This window comes from Bipolaris zeicola (assembly GCF_000523435.1).
Source record: "Bipolaris zeicola 26-R-13 unplaced genomic scaffold scaffold_47, whole genome shotgun sequence".
In the NCBI taxonomy this organism is placed as follows: Eukaryota; Fungi; Ascomycota; class Dothideomycetes; order Pleosporales; family Pleosporaceae; genus Bipolaris; species Bipolaris zeicola.
The window spans coordinates 108,946-128,840 of record NW_006912096.1 but is presented as its reverse complement, the minus strand read 5'-3'; the positions used below and the strand labels follow the sequence as shown (position 1 = coordinate 128,840).

General features: G+C 51.8%; 8 protein-coding genes across 8 annotated transcripts; 4 read left to right on the top strand and 4 right to left on the bottom strand.

The window, feature by feature from the left end:
- Positions 1-1,317: 1,317 nt before the first annotated feature.
- Positions 1,318-1,771, top strand: COCCADRAFT_92387 (uncharacterized protein; the record flags this gene model as incomplete). The annotated part of the gene is made up of 2 exons (XM_007712667.1): positions 1,318-1,585; positions 1,647-1,771. 2 exons carry the CDS (start codon positions 1,318-1,320, stop codon positions 1,769-1,771), a joined length of 393 nt encoding a protein of 130 aa, XP_007710857.1.
- Positions 1,772-2,923: 1,152 nt separating this feature from the next.
- Positions 2,924-3,392, top strand: COCCADRAFT_92372 (uncharacterized protein; the record flags this gene model as incomplete). Its single annotated transcript, XM_007712666.1, has 2 exons — positions 2,924-3,221; positions 3,289-3,392. The coding sequence occupies 2 exons, from the start codon at positions 2,924-2,926 to the stop codon at positions 3,390-3,392; spliced, it is 402 nt and encodes a 133-aa protein (XP_007710856.1).
- A 287-nt stretch (positions 3,393-3,679) lies between these two features.
- COCCADRAFT_92338 (uncharacterized protein) lies at positions 3,680-4,540 on the bottom strand (the record flags this gene model as incomplete). Its single annotated transcript, XM_007712665.1, has 1 exon — positions 3,680-4,540. The coding sequence occupies one exon, from the start codon at positions 4,538-4,540 to the stop codon at positions 3,680-3,682; it is 861 nt and encodes a 286-aa protein (XP_007710855.1).
- A 182-nt stretch (positions 4,541-4,722) lies between these two features.
- Positions 4,723-5,828, top strand: COCCADRAFT_63716 (uncharacterized protein; the record flags this gene model as incomplete). Its single annotated transcript, XM_007712664.1, has 2 exons — positions 4,723-4,908; positions 4,971-5,828. Coding segments are annotated over 2 exons (1,044 nt in total), but the record flags the coding sequence as incomplete, so codon positions are not given.
- Positions 5,829-7,091: 1,263 nt separating this feature from the next.
- COCCADRAFT_3849 (uncharacterized protein) lies at positions 7,092-11,600 on the top strand (the record flags this gene model as incomplete). The annotated part of the gene is made up of 3 exons (XM_007712622.1): positions 7,092-7,940; positions 8,003-10,630; positions 10,683-11,600. 3 exons carry the CDS (start codon positions 7,092-7,094, stop codon positions 11,598-11,600), a joined length of 4,395 nt encoding a protein of 1,464 aa, XP_007710812.1.
- A 480-nt stretch (positions 11,601-12,080) lies between these two features.
- On the bottom strand, positions 12,081-15,406 carry COCCADRAFT_3848 (uncharacterized protein; the record flags this gene model as incomplete). The annotated part of the gene is made up of 2 exons (XM_007712621.1): positions 12,081-15,135; positions 15,201-15,406. 2 exons carry the CDS (start codon positions 15,404-15,406, stop codon positions 12,081-12,083), a joined length of 3,261 nt encoding a protein of 1,086 aa, XP_007710811.1.
- A 1,554-nt stretch (positions 15,407-16,960) lies between these two features.
- On the bottom strand, positions 16,961-17,311 carry COCCADRAFT_25105 (uncharacterized protein; the record flags this gene model as incomplete). Its single annotated transcript, XM_007712631.1, has 2 exons — positions 16,961-17,160; positions 17,209-17,311. The coding sequence occupies 2 exons, from the start codon at positions 17,309-17,311 to the stop codon at positions 16,961-16,963; spliced, it is 303 nt and encodes a 100-aa protein (XP_007710821.1).
- Positions 17,312-17,522: 211 nt separating this feature from the next.
- Positions 17,523-17,840, bottom strand: COCCADRAFT_92354 (uncharacterized protein; the record flags this gene model as incomplete). The annotated part of the gene is made up of 1 exon (XM_007712663.1): positions 17,523-17,840. One exon carries the CDS (start codon positions 17,838-17,840, stop codon positions 17,523-17,525), a length of 318 nt encoding a protein of 105 aa, XP_007710853.1.
- Between the last annotated feature and the right edge of the window lie 2,055 nt (positions 17,841-19,895).

Below are 19,895 nucleotides of genomic sequence, written 5' to 3'. Positions count from 1 at the left end.
TTTCGGGTTGTGCGATGTAAAAGTGTCAGGTAATATAGTATGGAGCGCCTACAAAGGTCAATGAAAGAGATCTGCTTCACACAACCCACCCCAATAATGAACTCGAAGACAATCAAGAGAAGTCTCAATAACCCAATGCATAGTTCGATACAATCTGCACCTATCGCAACAGCCTCAAATATCCTTGACATTAAATGCACCACCAAATCAAAGACATACTACCCCAATGAGTTTAGAGATCCCCAACAATTGTGGTATGCAATGCGGTGAGAAAATTTAGGCCTCCCACTCACGTAACACAATGGGTAGATGTTTTCTTACTACAATGTGAACAATGTGCTATAGGGTCAAACAGTCTCCTATACTACTACTGCTACTACTACTACTACGGATATTGGACCGAGGCTCACTACCAACACAGCACCAAGAGTTTACTAAACAACAAAAGTATGATATGACACTCACTACATATCAACGTCGCAGCTTTTCCCTAGTTGAGGCATAGGGATGATGACAGCTCAAAAAGGCAACCAGTGGCGTCTGACAGCCAAGACTAGATCATGACCTCGACTTGCCTGTTCGTGCAACATATGTAAGATCCCACGTGGAGAACCGCGCGTCGATGTGCCGCGATGCGTGGGTTGGCCCTTGGCTCCACGTCAATGTGTGCGTTGGTTCGGGCGGATTTTCTGTGCATGCGATCGCTGCCGGGGCTGGACCTGGTATTCGGGTCGATGCTGCAGGTGTCAATGGTGGGTAGATGAGAAGGAATCTAAGGCAAGGTGTGTTTCTCGATTCAGTAATAATTCTTCTTTAACTGGAATCTGTTGGTGTAAGTGAACGTGGAACGAATCAACAACATCTCCTTCGCAGTGTGCTCCGATCTGAAGGACAACTAACAACACAGCTCTCTAGCCATGAATCTGACTGCTCATTAGCCCACCCCAGGAATTCTTCTCATGTCATGAAAATACCCAGAATCACTTGACTACCCCAGTTTTCCACTGCTGATATCAGCTCAGCCTGCACTAGAAAACTTCATCGACATCATCTGCTCTCCACCCAGCCAACATCGCCTCGAGAACCGCTACGCCACCAACTATTAGCAAGCGGAAGTCAAGAAACGTCACCAACATTGGTGGAAGTCCTCTTTCATGACAGTCACATAACAGAGCAGTATGTAAGAAGATCGTGAGCAAGAAAACCATATAAAGCAAGCATCTCTCACCCACATCTACAGAACATCAGCTATCCAGTCACTTCATCTCATCTCAACAATCTACTATCCAACCAACCATCCAAACCCCAACTTTCAAAATGCAATTCACAACCCTCACCGCCCTCCTCGCCACCGCCCTCGCCGTGAGCGCCACCCCCCTCCAGCAAGACGTCAATAAGCGCCAGGAGGGCGGCGTTCCCCGCGTCTACGCCCGCTTCTACAACGACGGAGGCTACGGTCCTTCTCCCTGGGTCGAAGACACCGTCTTCATCCAATCTGAAACGGTCGGACTGGCCGGATGCCAGGATCTGACTGTTGGGCCGTTTGTTAGCACTTACTTTGATACCAACAACTTTAGCAGGACTGGTGAGTTATACGTCTGCAAGATGGGAGGTGCAGAATTGGAAATGCTGACTGAGATCTACAGTTCGATTCTTCAACCTTCCTTGCTCCCAACTTACTTCTACGACGAGTGGAAACTTTGTTGATATCAAGCCTGGCCAGCAGCCTGGATGCCAGAGCTTGGCTATTCGCTCTTGGATTACTTTGTAAGCGACTCGCGTCTTTTGATAGATGCTGAGTGCTTGAGCAGAGAGAGGAAGCTAGGCGTGGATGAGAGCGTAAAGAGCGAGAGAAGTTGGGAACTGGATGATTGATGGTAGCAAAGCCGGGTCCAACACTCCGGTTAGTTCTACCATGGATGTTTTACTTTCCTATCTTTTCGTAGTCACTCGTTAGGACAATTCTAGAGATTTTGGGGACGCCCCCCTTTTTTCTAATACTTGTTGATCGGTTTGGGGAAATGTGATGTAGTTGTAAAGGGTAGTGAAAGAAATTTTGGAGTAAGATTACGCGAATTGCTAGCGCGGAGACTCGTTCGCGAGGACTCGTTCGACTCGAAACCTTGCTGCAATATCAGAAATTGATAGTGAAGGACCTAGTTACCGTTATCCGTGTTGAATTGCTACCATATCCTATCATAGTTACTTGACTTTTTTTTAATCTGGTTGCTATGTAGCGTATTATATCAATAATCTTAGAAAAGAATAGTAGGCCACACCCTAACCAGCCGGAATCGAGTATTAAAGAACAACTTTGTAATGAAAGTAAAAAGTTTAGGTAGGCGTCTACGAGACCTTACTACAAACCTTAAACATCTATTTAGTAATACTATAAAAATACTTCTTCAGAGGGATATGTATATATTAGGCACACCTCTATTAGATACGACAACTAAACTACGGTTACGACAAGACAGTAGCACAACGAACTATGGTTGAAATAAGACTCGCAGCGTGCTAATGCCTATAGATTCGCCATATCGTCTCCAGTCTATTTCTCCCATCTCATTTCTCTCATATCATCCCGGCCACGCTCCTATCATAAGTCGGTGGGCGCTTGTTTGATTGGCCCGCCAGACTGGTCTTGGTAGAAGAACTTTGTGGAAACATAGATGTGATCCTGGTTCCGTACCATTTTCATGCCTATTAGAAATTCCTCTGGACCCACTCATCCGTCCCTTACAAACGAATAAAAATCGCCGCATACCTCATCCCTTATGTGCATATAGTTTCCTCCCCTCCATAAACCCTTTTTCTTTTGCACTCGATGCATTATCAAGTTACTCAACTCAAAGAAACACATACAGCCATGCATTTCATTTCCCCTGTTATCGTCCCCAGCGGCTTCTTCATCGCCAACATCATGGCCGCACCTGTCCACCCCCAGCTCTCCTCGCTCGCCATTCCCAGCCCCAACTCAACCACCTACGAAGCTGATATCGCAGCTGTGGTGGCTTATGCTCATTCTCACCCCGCTCCAGTCACCGCTATGGACACCACCATTGCTGCTGCTCCTGTGAAAGAGTGCGGCGCCTACACTAGGATGGGGGATAACTCTGGTACACTCACGTACACTAGCGAGGTCTGTAAGGACACGGCGGGGTTCGAGCATATGGAAGATTTTTTCAACTGGTACTGCGACTTGTGTATTGTCTTCGACGGTAAGTCTTACTCTATGAAAAGCCAAGCTTTGAAAGGTGAGACGGTTGGCTAATGTAGATGATACAGGTACTGCTTGTCAAGGCGCTATTCGCTGGAATGGTACACGAACGCATTGCGGTTATGACGATAAGCACCATGTCCATGGTGCTCAGAGTTACTTCTGCAACTAGGATGATTCATCAAATTGAGGAGCTTGGATGATAGGTTCTGCTTTGGTTTGTTGAACACAAGGCCTGGAGACGTGGCAGAATGGTTCGGGATGCCCGAGTTCGTGTTGATCTACAGGGGTATGGTTAGAGATAGTGAACCAAGTCTACACTTACCAAGTCATGGCCTAGGAATGGTTCTCTGGAAAAGGGAGGGTAAACGGGATGTATACTCCGAGCTTGGGCATTGAGCAAGTAGATATTTCGAACAACATGGAATTATATACTCAATTTCAGGGCGTCCATGATATTTACTTCTTGCTTTTCTTCTTCGTATCTCCTTCTTTACTATCCTTTGAGAAGCCACCCAATACCAGAGCCTCTCTTGCCGCAGTGTTGATGATACGAAATCGATCTGGGCCGAGCAAGATTCCACCGTACCATCGAGTCACAACAACCATTACGTTCCATACATCCATGAGTTGCATCAAGTGCAGCATGCGTGAGCCAGCAGCGGTCTCGCCATCGTCATCGCAGTCCTGATAGCTCGTATCGTTGGGACCCTTGATGCGCCACGCAGTCATGTTATGAGTCGCGCGAGCAGCCTTCTTGTCGGTCGCAAGAAGATGTGCAACATATTGTCTGGCCTGGGCCGGAGACGATACTGGTGCTACACGGGCTAAGAATACCGACTTCTTCTCGGTAAGAGCAGGTGCAATGATCCACGGCGGCTCCGGTCCAAGATCGACTGTTGGGTCAGGGAGACCATGGACATCGTGGTCGTCTTCTACGTTTGCATTTTCATGCTGGTCATGCAATTGAAGATCTCCCTGCTCTTCGGCTTGCTCCAAAGCTTCTCTTGCCTCTTCTAGCAAATCGTAAATGCATGCTTCTCCTGGTCGGTATACTCGTGCAAGAACATCCCGTACTACGTCGACTGCCCGGCTGCCCATACCCTTGGGTACATCCTGGCCGACAGACTGAGTGCCTAGCACTGATGGAGGGGCATCTGGATAGTCTGCGGGAAACTCTATGCGCAGAGTAATTGAAGGCAGAGACGGCAGGCGCAAACTGTACAGTCTCACATGCTCATCAATGGGCGACAGAGTGCCTTCGTCGAAGATGGCGTTGAGGGAGGTGACCTCGTCTTGGATGGCGTCGTTGGTGGACATGGTTGTGGTGGCTGCAACCAAATTGGTGGGGGTGGACAAGATCGGCAGGCGCGCTAGGCTTAGCGTCTTGTGCGCGCAACAATCGTCTTGGTGGAAACTTGACTGTCGCGTTCGACTCCCTTTCTCGTCCACACTCGCCTCTCAGTCGAACCTCTGTCGCATTGCTGTTCATGTCGCCTATCATGGCACCCAGCGATGATGCCAAGCGCGCGACAACTATACTGACGATTGCACAGTTGAAGTTCAAGCAGGCCATCAAGAAAACAGACAATGAAGACCGACTGCCACCTGTGTCAGTGGAAGTCAGCTCGCAACTCTTCAGCGGCATAGATGCTGTTCTTCAGCAGAACACGCGCGCGAACGTCCAGGTATCCTACTATGAAGCCATCGACCACATGTATCCGGGAGCAGACTAATTCGCCCACCGTAGAAATGCACAGAATGGATTGTGAAGCACATAGCTCCCTCCAAGGCCCGCATCGCTCTTCTCGGAGACTATCTGATTTCTGTCTCAAAGTCCATTGTCCTAGACCTGAACAACCCCGTAGTGGCAAAGAAGGCAGTCCGGAGCCGGATGGACCTGTTACTGATTGTCAACGATGTTCTCCATACTGACAAGTTTCATCGTCGGAGTGCCGTGAAGCAGGGCATGTTTGGCGACGTGTGTGGCAGTTTTGTCGCTGAGCTGATCGAGCAAGCCGCCGCGTGTATGACTGAAAAGGACTCGCAGCTCGAGAAGAAGCTGAAAGCTATTATCAACTACTGGGCTGTCAACCAGCTTGTCAGCGCAGATTGCCTAAAACTATGTAGAGACAGAGCAGACGAGGCACTTTCTATAGCGCATGGTGGTACGCCGGTCCGAAAGCGTAACTACCTTTTGCCCGAGTATCATGGCGATAGAACGGCCCCATGGTACGATCTTCCCGCCTCTTATATGCTCGAGCCCATGATCAAGCACCCGAACCGCCCGATCGACCCTTTGCAAATCAAAATCCAGAAGCTAGACAAAAAGCCCGTCTCCCCGCACGTCCGCAACTTGCTCGACAATTTCTTCGAGAAGATTGATCTCAAATACAGGCCGACTGGCGACAACCCAACTGGCGAGACTGCAAAATACAAACTGTCTTTGGACCCTATGGGGCAGCTGGTCAAACAGGACAAGGAAACTGGTGAGACGACAACGGTAGCGAACGGCTACGGGTGGTCGATGAAGTTTTGTCAGGATATGCAGAAGCACGGTGTTCCAGAGAACATAAAGATCGCACGGGAGGATATCGAGCGCATGGAGGGTGGTGCACAGTTTGCGCCCACCAGGCCCACGGCTCGTGACGCGCGACGCAGTCACCGGTCGCCTTCATCGGATTCAGATTACAAGCGAGGACGGCGACATTACAGTCGGAGCCGTAGCCGTAGCCGCCATGGCTCGGAGTCGTCTTATGATAGCCGTCGATCACCTCGACGGTCAAGATCCAGCGCTAGAATGCAAGAACACTGCAAATCCTCCCCAAAACCGACACACAAAGGCTATGACCAATCCCGACAGCCACCAAGGTCACAAGATCGAGACGAAGGCCAGCGTGAACCACAGTGGAGTGGACCGGGGGGCCAGAACAGAAGCGCTCATGGTAGTCCAAGTAATCAGCCATACCAAGCTTCAGTAATGCCACCCCAAAACTTCGGACAGCTGTACTCTCAACCGCCTCAGTCATCATTCAATGCGCCTCCCTTCCCGCCACAACCGGGTCAGTTTCCGATACTAATGCCGCCCTTTGGGATTCCACCACCACCTCCACCACAGTTCCAGGGAGCTGGTGCTTTCGTCCCGCCCCCTCCCCCACCAAACTACACAGGCCCGTGGCCTCCTCCGCCTCCAAATATGAGTGTACCACAAAATAGTTCACAACATAGTAGTCAGTATGGGAACAACAACAATGGATCCTATAATCAAAATCAGGGTGGCTATCAGGGGGGACGTGGTTATGGTAGCCCGCAGCGTGGAGGCTACAATAGCAACAGGGGTAATTGGAGGGGTACTGGACGTGGTGGGCGATACTGAGACTTGACTGCCTTTACTGTAATTGTATCCCTGTCGGCTCTATTTGGGTACTTTTGAATGAGACCCTGTGTGTAACGGCGAATTGAAGCAAACTCCTCTGAGCGATTGCTTCAAAAGATCTTAGAATTAGTTAATTTAAGGTTTCTATATTACCCAGTCGACCTATATCACTCGTCATCCTAATGTTTTATTCATTTTATGATTTGCGCATTATTCAATCTTATATAGTGAAATAAGTGAGTGAACTCTTTCTTAGCGGTGAGGTGATGTCACTGGTGAGGGCCAACAATAAGTACGCACCAGCGCACAATCACGCGCCAACGCGTTCGCGTGATTCGCGACCAGGGCCGACCAACCAACGCCCGGATAGTCCCGCCTTTACCACCATGGCTACTCATTGAATATCACCCATTGTTTCCAATAAATATTACCACTCACCATGGCCACAGACTGCTCCGAACTCACCACCAGCGGACGACGACGTTGCGTATAGCAATGGCGCAATCTACTAAGAGAAAACGCACTCAGACTAGAACGAAGCCGAGCAAACGACCCAAATACGTTGATTCCAACGACGACGATTCCAAGCTCTGGGAGGCAGAGTGTATTCTTGCAGAGCGCATTGTCAAAGGAGTCAAGAAATACCATATTAAATGGAAAGGCACCGACCCGAGCACTGGACGAGCGTGGCCAACTACTTGGGAGCCCGAAGAGAACGCGAACGACGAACTGGTGGCAGATTGGCTGCAGCGGAAAGCGCAGCGGAAAACGCAGGAATTGGGTGGTAGCAGAGGTCGCTCAGAACAACGAACAGAAGCAGATGCAGAGGCAAGGGCACAGACACAGGCATCAAGGCGCATTCGCAACTCGCGGGTCATTGATAGTAGTCCAGAGTCCACCACCCGCTCCTCGTCCACTTCGGAGCCCTCCACGCCTCCCCATAATAGAGCCGCCTTGGGGGATCCATCTAGTGCCACAAGTTCGCCTGTTGGTATTGCAGCAGCCCCTGGACTAGTCTTGCGGGTTTCACCTCGCATACGTATACGTCGAAGTGGACAGAGTCTAGAGCGAGACGAATTCGAGCGCGTCTCTCAAATACCTTTATCACAATCTCCTTCTACACAAGGACCTACACAAATACACAGTCAGGAAACCGATCTGGACAGCTCACAGCCCATTTCTGCAAGGCCAGAACCATATTCGTCCGGCATCGTCCCTGACTCGCAGAGCTCTGCTGGTGAAGCCAGTTTTATACCCATCACACAACAAATAGAAGGCACCAACCAGCAGAGTACTGGTTCTAGCAAGGTGCTGGAGGAAGAAGAAGATCTTGCAGACAATTCGGTACGTTCGCAATGTCACATGCAAAAAGTGACTTGTTTTACTTTGCTAACGGATATACACAGGGGCTTCTTGAAATCGTCCAAGGAGCGGGGTTGCAGGTTATCTCACCTACGAGGTCAATTCCAGAAACTATAGCAGACACAACCGTTGTAGATTCACAGAGTCAGCATCAAGGAATTGCAGCTCCGGGTTCGCTTGAACTTGTGAAAAGCCTATCACAGGCTGGACAAGTGACAACTCAAGACCAGGGGGAATCTGAAAGTGTCCAAGAGACCTATGCACGTGCTTCGCCTCCTACTGAACAGAACAAATCAAGTACTGGTTTACGGCAGCAACTCCAGGAACACGTTTCTCAGACACAGACAACAACGGAGGCTGCAGAGAAGGGTCCACTGGAATTTGTCAATATAGAAGAGATTCCTGTATCACCAAGGAACTCGACTGCATTTCTCAGTGACAGCCAGACGCCTCAGACTGGCCGACGCGAGCCAGACAGCGATCCTCTACCAATTGCTGCTGGTCCCTCTGGTGAAGTTACGCAACCTGACGTAGTCCAACAACTCCGTGGTCGCGATACTACTAGTAGCCAGCCAAGCCTAGCCGAGCATCCAGTTGCAAACGACGATCAGTCTCCATTCTACTCCCAATATCCAATCTCTGATTTCGCGCAACAAGCACATTCACCAAAGTTAGCTTCCGAGCCAGATTATCGCATTGCCGGGTGTAGTTCGCATCAACCTGCAGGTGTTAGTGCGACGCTAGAAGCCCAAAACAGCCAAGCGCTGCTCACTGGACCAGGTGCTCCAAACAAGACCACCTCAGATCCGTCTTACAACCCGCCACACGAACTAGTAGCATTGCCATTAAACAGTCAGGTCTGCGACAACAATTTGTCCAAACAACCGGTGACATCGAAGCCTGTCCGCAGCCTGTCGCCTGCATCGGAAGCAGACCCAGGACCAAGTTATTGTTTAGAGGAGCGCGAGCAGAACGCGCAAGTCGTGTCTTTAGAAGCTGTCCTAAGTACACAAGAGGACACGGCTGACGATATCCGAATCACGATTGAGAAGGATTACGCCGGGGATAGGGCGAATTCGGAATCACGCCACGACTCTTCCCAAGAATCACCAGAACCACCATCTCAGCCCTTGGATAACAGTTCATCTCCAGTTCCATATCCGCTAAGCTACTCTTTGAGAACTCAAGAGGCACAAGCTCCACCACGGCCCTACACCCCTGTTCCAACATCATCTTCATCCAGCATGGCGGGTGAAAGCACTGCGGACATTGTCAAGCGACAGTTGGAAGAGGCCTTGGCTAAGCAATTGACCGAGAATCCTTTCGTCCCAAGGAAACGAGCCAACAGGCCATCTACTGGGGCATCTGTCTCAGCAGCTGAAGTTTCAAGCACTCCGCCTAAGGCGAGCAGATTGCTAAGGACAGCCGAACAGGATGGCACACGATCTCCCTCGGCTGTGCCAGACCGCTCGCCAGCCATGCAGGTACCCACCTCGCTAAGGACGGTTGCATATGCTCCTAGTGTACCCCAAGCAGCGTCCCCGCAGGATGAGACCATGGCCTCAACATCGGGTGCTCATTCAGAAACCGCTGATGCTGATGCCGAAGCTGCAGCAGCCACCGAGTCCGCAGCACAAGATGTACAGCCGTCTGCTGGCTCCGAAGACATGGACGTCAGCGATGCAGACGATGAAGACAGTGAGAGCCTCTTGAACGACGATCTGCAGCTTGCAGAGCAAGAGTTCATTGTCCCCTTGTTTATCCAAGGACGACAAAGTGACATGTATTCTCAGCATATTGCGCTCAAGAAGGAAATTCTGGAGAAATTCCTCGAGGACCCCCACAGCGTAGAGCCAATCTCGCAAGTGGAAGAGATTCTGACATATCTCCGTGCAATAGAAACACACGTCGACTTGGTATTTGCCGAGGCTGGGTCTGGGCTCTTGAACGATGAAATGTCAATGACACAAGCTACACATGCCGCCCAATTCGGGATGGAAAACTCGACAAAATTCAGGTTCTTGCATAAGCTATTCCATCATTTACGGGATTCTGACATGCAAAAGCACGTCGTGTTGGTCACTGAGAAGGACGACGATGCACTCTTCAACATTCTTGAGACCTTTTGCGAGGCGAAGAACATCAATTACAATATGCCCACCAGAGGTCACCGGACGGATCCGACAGAGGTGGAGGGAGAGTTGCAAGTCACTATCATCCCGAGCAATGCAGCTCCCGTGATGCGCCCTGCCGATCTCATCATCTGTCTCGATGGCTTTCAAGATGCAAGACAGATCCGTAAGAAGAATTGGGCCAGGTCTCCCGAACGCGAGGTTGTACCAGTAATCCATCTCGTCATTCCTAGGACTGTTGGGCACATTGAGCGCTACATCGCGCCGAGTCTGGGTCCAGTAGAGCGTATGCATACTATCCTGGCAAGTCTAGCGCACGTTCGCCCAGACATTGGCAAGGCTATTGACGAAGACACACCACGAGACATTGTTTGTGCATCCTTGGTTGCTGAATGGCTCATGGACACGACAGAGGGCGCAGAGCAAAGCTGGCCGATACCATCTATTGGCAGTATCAAGGATGTCATCGAGTACCAGACGCAACTATCACAGCCTTTGGCAAACTCTCCGGTGCCTGAGCGTCTCAAGCGGCCTTTGCTGGTAAGTATTGTTACCAGAAATGATCAGACCAGCATCATTAATATGTGTATAGGACAAAGAAGAGCTCGATCCTTCGAAGCGGATGCGGTTCACTCCTCAGCCTCAACCACTTCAAAGCTCTGGTTCAGATCAGAACAATGAGACCACACGTATCAGCGATTCCATGCCTAGCACTGCAGCGTATGAATCAAACCTGCAGAAACGTCTAGCTCAACTGGAGGAAATGTACCATACGGAGCGTGAAGCGCGTAGAGCAGAAGAGAAACGCTTCCGCGAACATGAGGAAGTATGGGACAAGCAACAGACAGTCCATGAGAACCTGGCGCGCGAATATCGCCTTTTGCTAGGCAAGCAACAAGCAGCAGAGAAGAAGCTTGAAACCCTGCAAAGTAGCAACACTACGCTCACCGAACGTCTTACCACCCGCACCTCTGAGTTGCGCGAGCTCGAGAAACAACTCAAAGAACAGCGCGCAACACACCTCCTCTCCCCAGACGCCCAAATGGTCGAAATAACCAAACTTCGCAAAGACCTCGCTACGGCCCACCAGGAGAAAGAAAAGGCAATCAAAAACGCGGCTACAACCGACAACATGCTCGAATACACGCGCACCGCATACCAAGACGCGCAAAAAGCAGCCGCAACAGCAAACGCGCGCATCGCAGACCTCGAAGCTCAAGTCGCTAAACTCACTCACGCTGCTTCGGGCCAGGCAGCCAAACTAAAGACTATGCATCTCGACCGCAACTACGAGGCCCAAGATCGCAATATCAAGGCGTTGAAAGCAGAGTTGGGCATCGTCATGAAGGCGCTGCAGAACAAAGATGAGGAGATTACGAGACTCAAAAGTATGGGGAGGCCCGGTGTGGGGACGAGAGGCACGAGTGCGACGCCCCAGCCCAAGATACGGTCGAGGGCTGGGAGTCCGAGTTTGGCGGGGGGTAGGTTGTCGAATTTGAGGAATGGGTGAGTTTGTGGAACAAGTTCTCCTCTGGGGGGGGGGGTTGAATAGTTGAAGGTGATGGATCTGGCGGGGGATTATAGAGGAAAAGGAAGCAGGAGGGCTTGAGGATCATGATGTATATGCTGGAGTTGAGAGATTATCACTTATGCTTGTGGTTGAGTTATTGTCATACCTTGCTATGAGGTATCGGGTGTTGACCAACGTGGATAGCTGCTGGGACTTGTACATCTCATCCATATAAGGTTGGGACAAGCTCAATCCACAAGACGAACCACACACATGCCACGAACAACTGCAGTCAAGATAGCATCAAACACGATTTGATTGGATTTGGCTGAGCACTAGGCCCATCACAGCCACATATCATGATTCATTCAATAGTACCTAAAGCACTATGAGAGGGAGAGACCAAGGTCGATCTAACGGAAAAGATGCACAACAACACAGGCAACAATTTAGTACCAAAACTAACCAACTCTTTCCTCTTTACTTCTCCCTCATGACGGGAGCAGCACCACCAAGCCCAGCCCTAGCCTCGGCATCCTCACGACTGATGACGCGATGAGCACCAGACCAGATACCAAGGCGGCGCTTGACGGCTTTCCAGGACTCAATAGCCGTAATGTAAATAACGACGCAGCCAAACGAGACGCCCCACTCCCAGGTGATGGAGGAGTGCTTGAAGACCTTCTTGTTGATGACGGGGAGGTAGACGATAGGGAAGACGACGACAAGGCCGGCCATGACGGCGAAGAAGAGGAAACGGTTACGCCAGAGGGTGGGGAAGACGGAGAGACCCTTTGGAGCGCCGTGCGAGGAGTTGGGGTACATGTTGAAGAGGGAGCGAGAGAAATGCTTGACTTCCCATGCGGTGACGAGCAGAAGCAAGGTGATGGTTGCGTAAGTGGTTGCGCGAGCGCGGAATGCGACGTCGCAGGTGTCGTTGTAGCCTTCGTTGCAACCGTGGCCGAGGTCGCCACCGCCGGGACCGACATAGGCGACAATAGCGAAGGAGAAGAGACAGAGGGCACCCATGAAGAAACCGTAGATGAACTTGTCGGTGATGAGCTCGGCGGAGAAGACACCCTTCTTGTTGTCATGGGGTGGGCGGAACATGCTGTCTTCCTGAGACTCTTCAAGACCAAGACCGATGGCGAGGAAGGACGAGGTGATGAGGTTGACCCAAAGAATCTCAATGGGAGACAACGGGAAGACGGAGTTGTTTTCCCGATCCTTGAAAGCGAGACCGATCAGGAGAAGGATGACCTGGGCAATGTTGGAGATGAGAAGATGCATAAGGAACTTCTGGATGTTGTCGAATAGACGTCGACCTTCTTCAACAGCCTTGACAATGGAGGCGAAGTTGTCGTCGGTGAGCACCATCTCCGCGGCATCCTTGGCGACGTCAGAACCAGTACCCATAGCCATGCCGACGTTGGCTTGCTTGAGGGCTGGCGAATCGTTGACACCGTCACCAGTCATGACACAGAAGCGACCCCTACGGTGGAGGGCCTGAACCATCTTGACCTTGGTCGTTGGACTACATCTGGCAATGACAAGAGGAAGAGTCTCCATGGCATCGACCTCTGCATCAGTCATCCTATCAAAGTCCTTGGCGACCATGATGGCTGAGTCGGGCGTATACTCGTCGATGATTTCCACATCCTTGGCAATGGCTTTGGCAGTACCAGGGTGGTCACCAGTAAGCATGTGAACAGTGATACCGGCAATCTTGCATTCGCGAACAGCACCCCTGGTCTCAAGGCGAGGGGGGTCGTAGATGGCGACGAGACCGAGGTAGTTGAGCTTTGATTCGATAACGTCACGTTCAGAAATGTCGGCATTAGGTTGGAGAGGCTTGTGGGCAATGCAGAGAACACGCAGACCTTGGTTAGCCATGTTCTCAGCGGCTTCGAGGATGTCGGCCTTTTCTTGCTCGGTAACATCAAGGGCTGGCATCATGAATTCAGTCGCACCCTTGGTGTAGACGTCCATATGGCCAGTGTGGTTATCCTTGTAGATGACACTCATCTTCTTAACCTTGGAGTCAAAGGAGAACTCGGTAGCAAGATGGATGTTGGAGGTGGCGAGGACTTGTTCTTTGCCCATGTTGAAGCGGGAAGCAAGGATGTGGAGAGCCACTTCAGTGGGCTCACCATGCGCTGCCCAGATGCCCTCCGACACACCCTGCATGATGGCAGTAGGTGGACGGGAGATGGTATCAATGGTAGATGCGTCGGTGTCGCGTTCATCTCCACTCGTGGCATGATCGAAAGCAGCTACCTTCTTGTCGCTTGAAGGCTCGATGCGTATCTCGGACGGTGGGATAACCTTTGAGTTGTTGCACAGGGCGATGGTGCGCAAGAAGCGGTTGAGGTGGGCGTCTGGCCTGAAGTCATCAATGTTGATGGCCTGGTTGTTCAGAGCGACGTTACCGCTAGTAGGGTTGTGGGGATCAGTGATTGCATCAACAGTGAATGTTCCGGAACCACGGACAAGCGCTGTCTTGGCGACCATGCGACCTTGGGTAAGAGTACCAGTCTTGTCGGAGCAAATGTTGGTAACACCTCCGACAGCTTCAATGGCAGACTGGACTCGAGTGATGACGTTGGCCTTTGCCATGGCCTTGCCACCGACAGCGATGGTGATGGTAAGGACAGCAATGAGCGATTCTGGAATGACGGCGACGGCAACACAGATACCATAGATGAGGACCTCACTATTAACATCCCACTTGCTTGCAGAGAAGACAATGATGGCAAGAAGGATGGCGAGGCCGAATAGTAGAAGAGCAAACTTGCTCAGCGTGATCTGGAGGGGGGTTCCAACAAGACCGAGGATTGTCTTGCCACCGTTGATGAATCGCCTGAGGATGCGGACCATGAGGCTGGACGACTCAGGGGCGGCATCCTTCTTCTGGCGAAGCATGGTGGCAATCTTTCCAACCTCAGTGTTCATGCCGGTAGCGACGACGATACCATGACAGCGTCCAGAGGTAACCTCACTGCCCGAGAAGGCGAGGTTGGTTCGGTCACCAGTGGCGAGGTCATCGTCGTCGAAGACTTTAAGTGGAGTCTTTTCAACGGGCGCGGATTCTCCAGTGAGGAATGCTTCGTTGGTGTATGCGTTGACACCGTCGATGAGGCGGATATCGGCGGGGACAATGCTACCGACGGACAGTTGCACAATGTCACCAGGGACAAGGTCCACTGCCTTGACTTTGATGTCGGCAGTGCCGTTGCGGGTGACGGTGGCTTCTGGGGCAGTGAGCTTCTTGAGGGACTCAATGGTCTTCTCAGCTCGGTAGTCCTGCCAGAAGCCGACAACAATGTTGAGGAGGATGACTGCAGTGATGACGCCACCTTCGATGTAGTCGTTAATGCCAAAGCTTATGGCCATGACAATGATGAGAACGAAGGTAAGACTGTTTGAGATTTGCCTTAGCAGAATTTTCCACATGGAAAGCCCTTCAGCTCCCTTAACCTTGTTAGGGCCATGGAGCTGGAGGCGAGATTCCGCTTCAGCGTGAGAGAGTCCATGGCTAGGGTCGTGGTTAGCAGCACTCTTTGACAGAGAAGACAACAACAACAAAAGTGAGAGGCATACTGGACGTCCACTCGCAGTTGCTCGGCAACCTCTTCGGAGGAGAGGGTGTGCGGAGCGTGGAGTGCAGGCGCAGTATCGCCATCGCTAGGGTGTGGCTGGTGAGGCCGTTGGGTTGGTGCAGCATGCGGTTTCTTTAAACCACATATAGGGGGTTCATCGACGTTGGGAGAAGTCTCCTCGACGTTAGGCAGCACAGTTTCACCCATTCAAGTATATTTGGTAACACTGGTAGCGTGTTGGTGGTAGAGGGGGGGAATCTGGAGAGCCATGGCGGGGGCGTAGTTATAGGTGGCTTTGCCCTGGCTGCTTGCTCCCCAGGCGATGGCGGGGTTGAGCACGCTAGGCGGGCAGTGTGGGCCCCTCCAAGCGTGGGGATGTCTTGGACGAGCTCATTGACGGGCGCCTCATTATTCGATGCATGGGGATGCGCCCCCAGCAGGTGGTGCGTTAGCGGGCATGATTACAGCGACAAGAGCAGTCAGGTGATGCGTCGGCAAGGCAAACGAAGCCATTGATTTGGCTGTGCATGTTACAAGTGGCATTTCGCAACGAGGCGGACCAGGCGTGATTGCTCCATGAGAAACGATAAGAGGCTTGGCTAGCGGAGTCCAAGAAATTCCGTCGCCGATTTCCGGATGCAACTGGGCACATGGGTGGCTGTCAGCGGCGATGCCACGATGCCCAGACTTCTAGGCTGTTGGCATCGAAACATCCGTGGGCGGGCACCAAACAAGCTGGCCTGCAGCGTGCTGCTTGTTCGCGCGAAGATACCGACCCCGTCCATTGTCGTTGAGAGCCCTACATGTGCATGCGAACCGGTTGAGTGCTGCAATGACGTTGTACAAGCACCCCGTCCATGCCGCCGTCTGTCGACGCTGCGAGCAGCTTGTACGCCTACATGATGCGAGGATAAGCAAGCAATATATCCATAATCGGTGTACACTACTCTTGTACACTACACAGTGTTAGGTGCTGACTGCCACACACGCTCGCCACACACCAACAGGCTTGTCAGTTGGCTAAGGCGGAGGGATGGCGAATCAAGCGTGTGACAAGCCGTCGCAGCCAGAAATAGACCCGCAGCGTATTCTCCCTTCTCCATGGTGATAGTGCACAGCCGCGGGGGAATGCAACTGCAACCGCTGGGGAACTCATCGCGCGGCCGGATACGTGGAGAGGGCTGTCGCGGGCAAATGGCCGATGGGTGCGGGGAGAGTGGTGTCATGCTCAGCTGTTGAGCCAAGAAACAGCATTGGCAGCATCGAGACAGGAAGGTGAAGACGCTGGGGGCTCTGATCGGCCGGAAAACGTCTTGCGGCTCTGCGAAGGTCGGAACGTTGTTGCAAGGCTTGGGAGCTTGGAGCCGCTGAGGGATAGGGCTACACCATGGCCCCGGATCACGTGCGTGGGGATGCGGCGCTCGAGGCCCTGTGCGGATCCAACAGTCCAACAGCTGGCGGGTGGGGGGTCGCCGTTGTCGCTCTGCCTCCCATCTCCCCGCACATTCTTAAACACACTTGTGGGCTCCAACCTCCACTGTCATCCATCGCACTCCTTCGGACGGCATCGACAACACGGTCATGTAAATGCAAAGAGAAAAAAAACCAATCGCTTTTAATTGCAGCACAAGTATCAGAGAGCACGCCAAAACAAGCCCACCACATACTGCCCATCGTGTGCACCCATCCGTGTGCAGCACGCTAAATATTCACTTATAACGCCCTTTGTAAAAAAAAAAAGATGCTCAGCCTCGCGCCCCCTCAAATCGTTCGTAACGACTCGGCCTCTGACATGCTCGAACTCGACGAACGCCTGGGTGCAAGCTGGCAGTCGGCCTCGGCGAGCGCGGCCTGCATTGAGAAGCCAAAGGTCGCGGCCAGGTACTGCGCATAACGCATGCGGTATGCCTGTGCCGGATCTTGTCGGGGCTTGTGCAGCTCCTTCTTCTCTAATGATATACCTGCTGGACAGATTAGACTGAGGCTTTAGTACGATTGATCAAATATACCCGATGCGGGATGGAGAACTATTGAGGGCGTCGTTGTAGGTGACAAGGTAGGTGATGATGAAGCGGATGAAGAAGCGGACGAGTTGAATGGAAGAGCAGGCATGATGATGATGATTATAAATAATATGATGTGCGGTGCTAAATTTGATAGACGATGATGATGATTGTGTGGATGGTGGATGCCAAGTGCTTGTTGTATGCAGTAGCGGCTGATTTGGCAAGTATAGTCGAGGCGAGTTGGAGGTTTGTATGAGGATAGTTCTCTGGCGTCGATCCCGTCTTGCAAGGAGTTTAGAGTAAACTCTGGATTGGTGCTAGGCTTGCTGATGTTTTGCTGCTTCGAGAGAGGGAGGGCAGCGCATGGGGGCTTTATACGCTGCGCACGTCAGCTTTGGCCGAAGGAGGATCGAATGACCTTGGGGCCCATCACGATCGGGCACACTCACCGCACAATCAGAAACAAGACAGCCGGCACCGTCACGACAAGTTCCACACATGAGATGCACCGATGCATGCACCACCACCAGCCCCGGGCCAATGCAATGCCCCTCGAGGGGGAGCAGATTGTTTCCTAGTACAGAAACGTGGTACAAGCCGGATAGGCCAGCCAGCCATGCGCCATTTTTTACCATGTTACCCCTGGCCCATCGGATAGCCGTAGCGCTTCCCCAGGTTTTTTTTTCCTTCACACTTTCTACTTGTCCGTTCGAGCGGTGTGGTCGGGCATGAGGGCCAGGCTATTTTGGGCGCCATGCATCCGTGTCATACATGTCCCCTTGCTTGCAGCAGATACCTCTTGCCCGCCAGCCTTGCCTTTTGAGCAGCTGTGTGCGCTGCGCCGAGGAGCACAAGAGGAGTTCGTGACGCACATGGTTTGATCCAGGCACGCATAGTGGCATCCCATGACGAGCTAAGCCGGTGGTATTGCATACGCCAGCTGCGGAGCACTCGCCACGTTCCGCAAAGACAGGCAAGACGGCTGTTGAAAAGTTCCCAGATGACACACACGCCAACACCCGCTACTCGTCATTCGCCATTTGCGCTCAAAATGAACAATGGACCAACTACCCTTGTTTATAGTGGACCGTCCGTGCATCGTGTAAGACACGGGTTACCTACGCCACCAGTGAGCCCTCGGTGATCACGCATCCGCCCTCGAGCATCGTAGTGGTTGCTCAAGCCAGCTCATGCTACAGCTGCAATCTTTGCTGGCGGGCTCAGGCACCAGCTAAACTCTCCGTCAACAACCACGTTGCTGGAAAAGGCCCTTTGAGGCGTCTAGGTGCGCATCGACGACTCGCGCGTACTACTATGGGGCCTTATGCAAGAAGAACGGGGAGACCTTTTCTAGACTTACCATAATCTGCAGCTAGAACGTCCGGCTTTGACGGCTGAACCGCAAGAAGCCGCAGCCAAGGTGAGTTTTGCCGCAAAGCTGTTTGTGCTGCGTCTATCTTGTTACTTTTACTCTGCTCTACCGTGTACCATGGGCAAGATGCAAGATCCAGCCCCTTGCTGTCGCGTGCTATGATGCCATTTCCGCAAACTATGGCAGTCCAGAAGCCCCATCTGACGTACGACAACCCAGTCTAGCCCGGCAAAGAAACGTCACGATGTCTGTTTGCCAGCGAATTCCAAACACGTTCCGTGCGCATTACGCCTCATGTCATGAGGACCGCGACGATCGATGGCCGAGTGGAGGGGCTGGACGCTAAGCGAGACCAAACAGTGCGGGGCCGATTGGTGAAATCGGATGGCTCGGCTGAAACCCGTCATAGCATGTCGACACCAACATTGGCATGCATCCCGCATGCATCGCGTTATCAGCAGTCTGGCCATTCATCGAGACCTCTCTCCCTCCAGCCTTGATTGCATCCCTGACGCGCACCTCGGCCTATCATCCTCAGCACCGGAATCCCACCCAATGCGTCCGGTGAGCTTCGCTGTTGCATCGCAGCACTTTCTCAAACAGCATCCACATTCACCACCTAGGCTATGTGGAGCCTGTCGATCCGGTCCAGTCTACTCTAAAGCAACGTCACTTACTGACCCTTTTGCGCACAATGGATACGACATTTGTGGTTCGCGACATGTGGACTGCTATATCATTTATCCCTCACCGCTTTATCGCAACTTTATCTCTTGGTCATGCAGTAGCTTGGGCCCGCACATTGGTCTTTTCTGAATTGTTGAAATTACATGGACATGCAAGTGTACCTGAAAACGAGCAAGGTATGGCTCCTGCTAATCTGCCGCCCTCTGCAAATAGCCCCGCCCTAGCTTGACGTCTTGTCTTGTGCAGATCAACAAACTGCGGGATTGAGAAGATATTCTTGTTTGTGAATTTCTTCTACCAAGGACTTTACTATGACACATCTCGTCTGCCCCCCCGCAGTGCTCCAACCAGTATCGCGCGAGGCATTTTCCAGAAGACTAAGTCTTGCGATCTACGCCTACAACAGTAAATACCGAGAATGATGAAACAGGAAACACACCACGCAGCACAGCCTCAAATCTAAAAACACGCACGCCATTTCTATTCTGTCTATAATGCTACCAAACGCCCTGAGCGATTTAACATGGGAAAATTCTTGCAGTCAATCTAATCATCTGCCGTGACTGTTACGCTTGTAGCTGTGTAAACACACCTTCCCATAATACACAAGTGGATGTCCTCATACGCACTG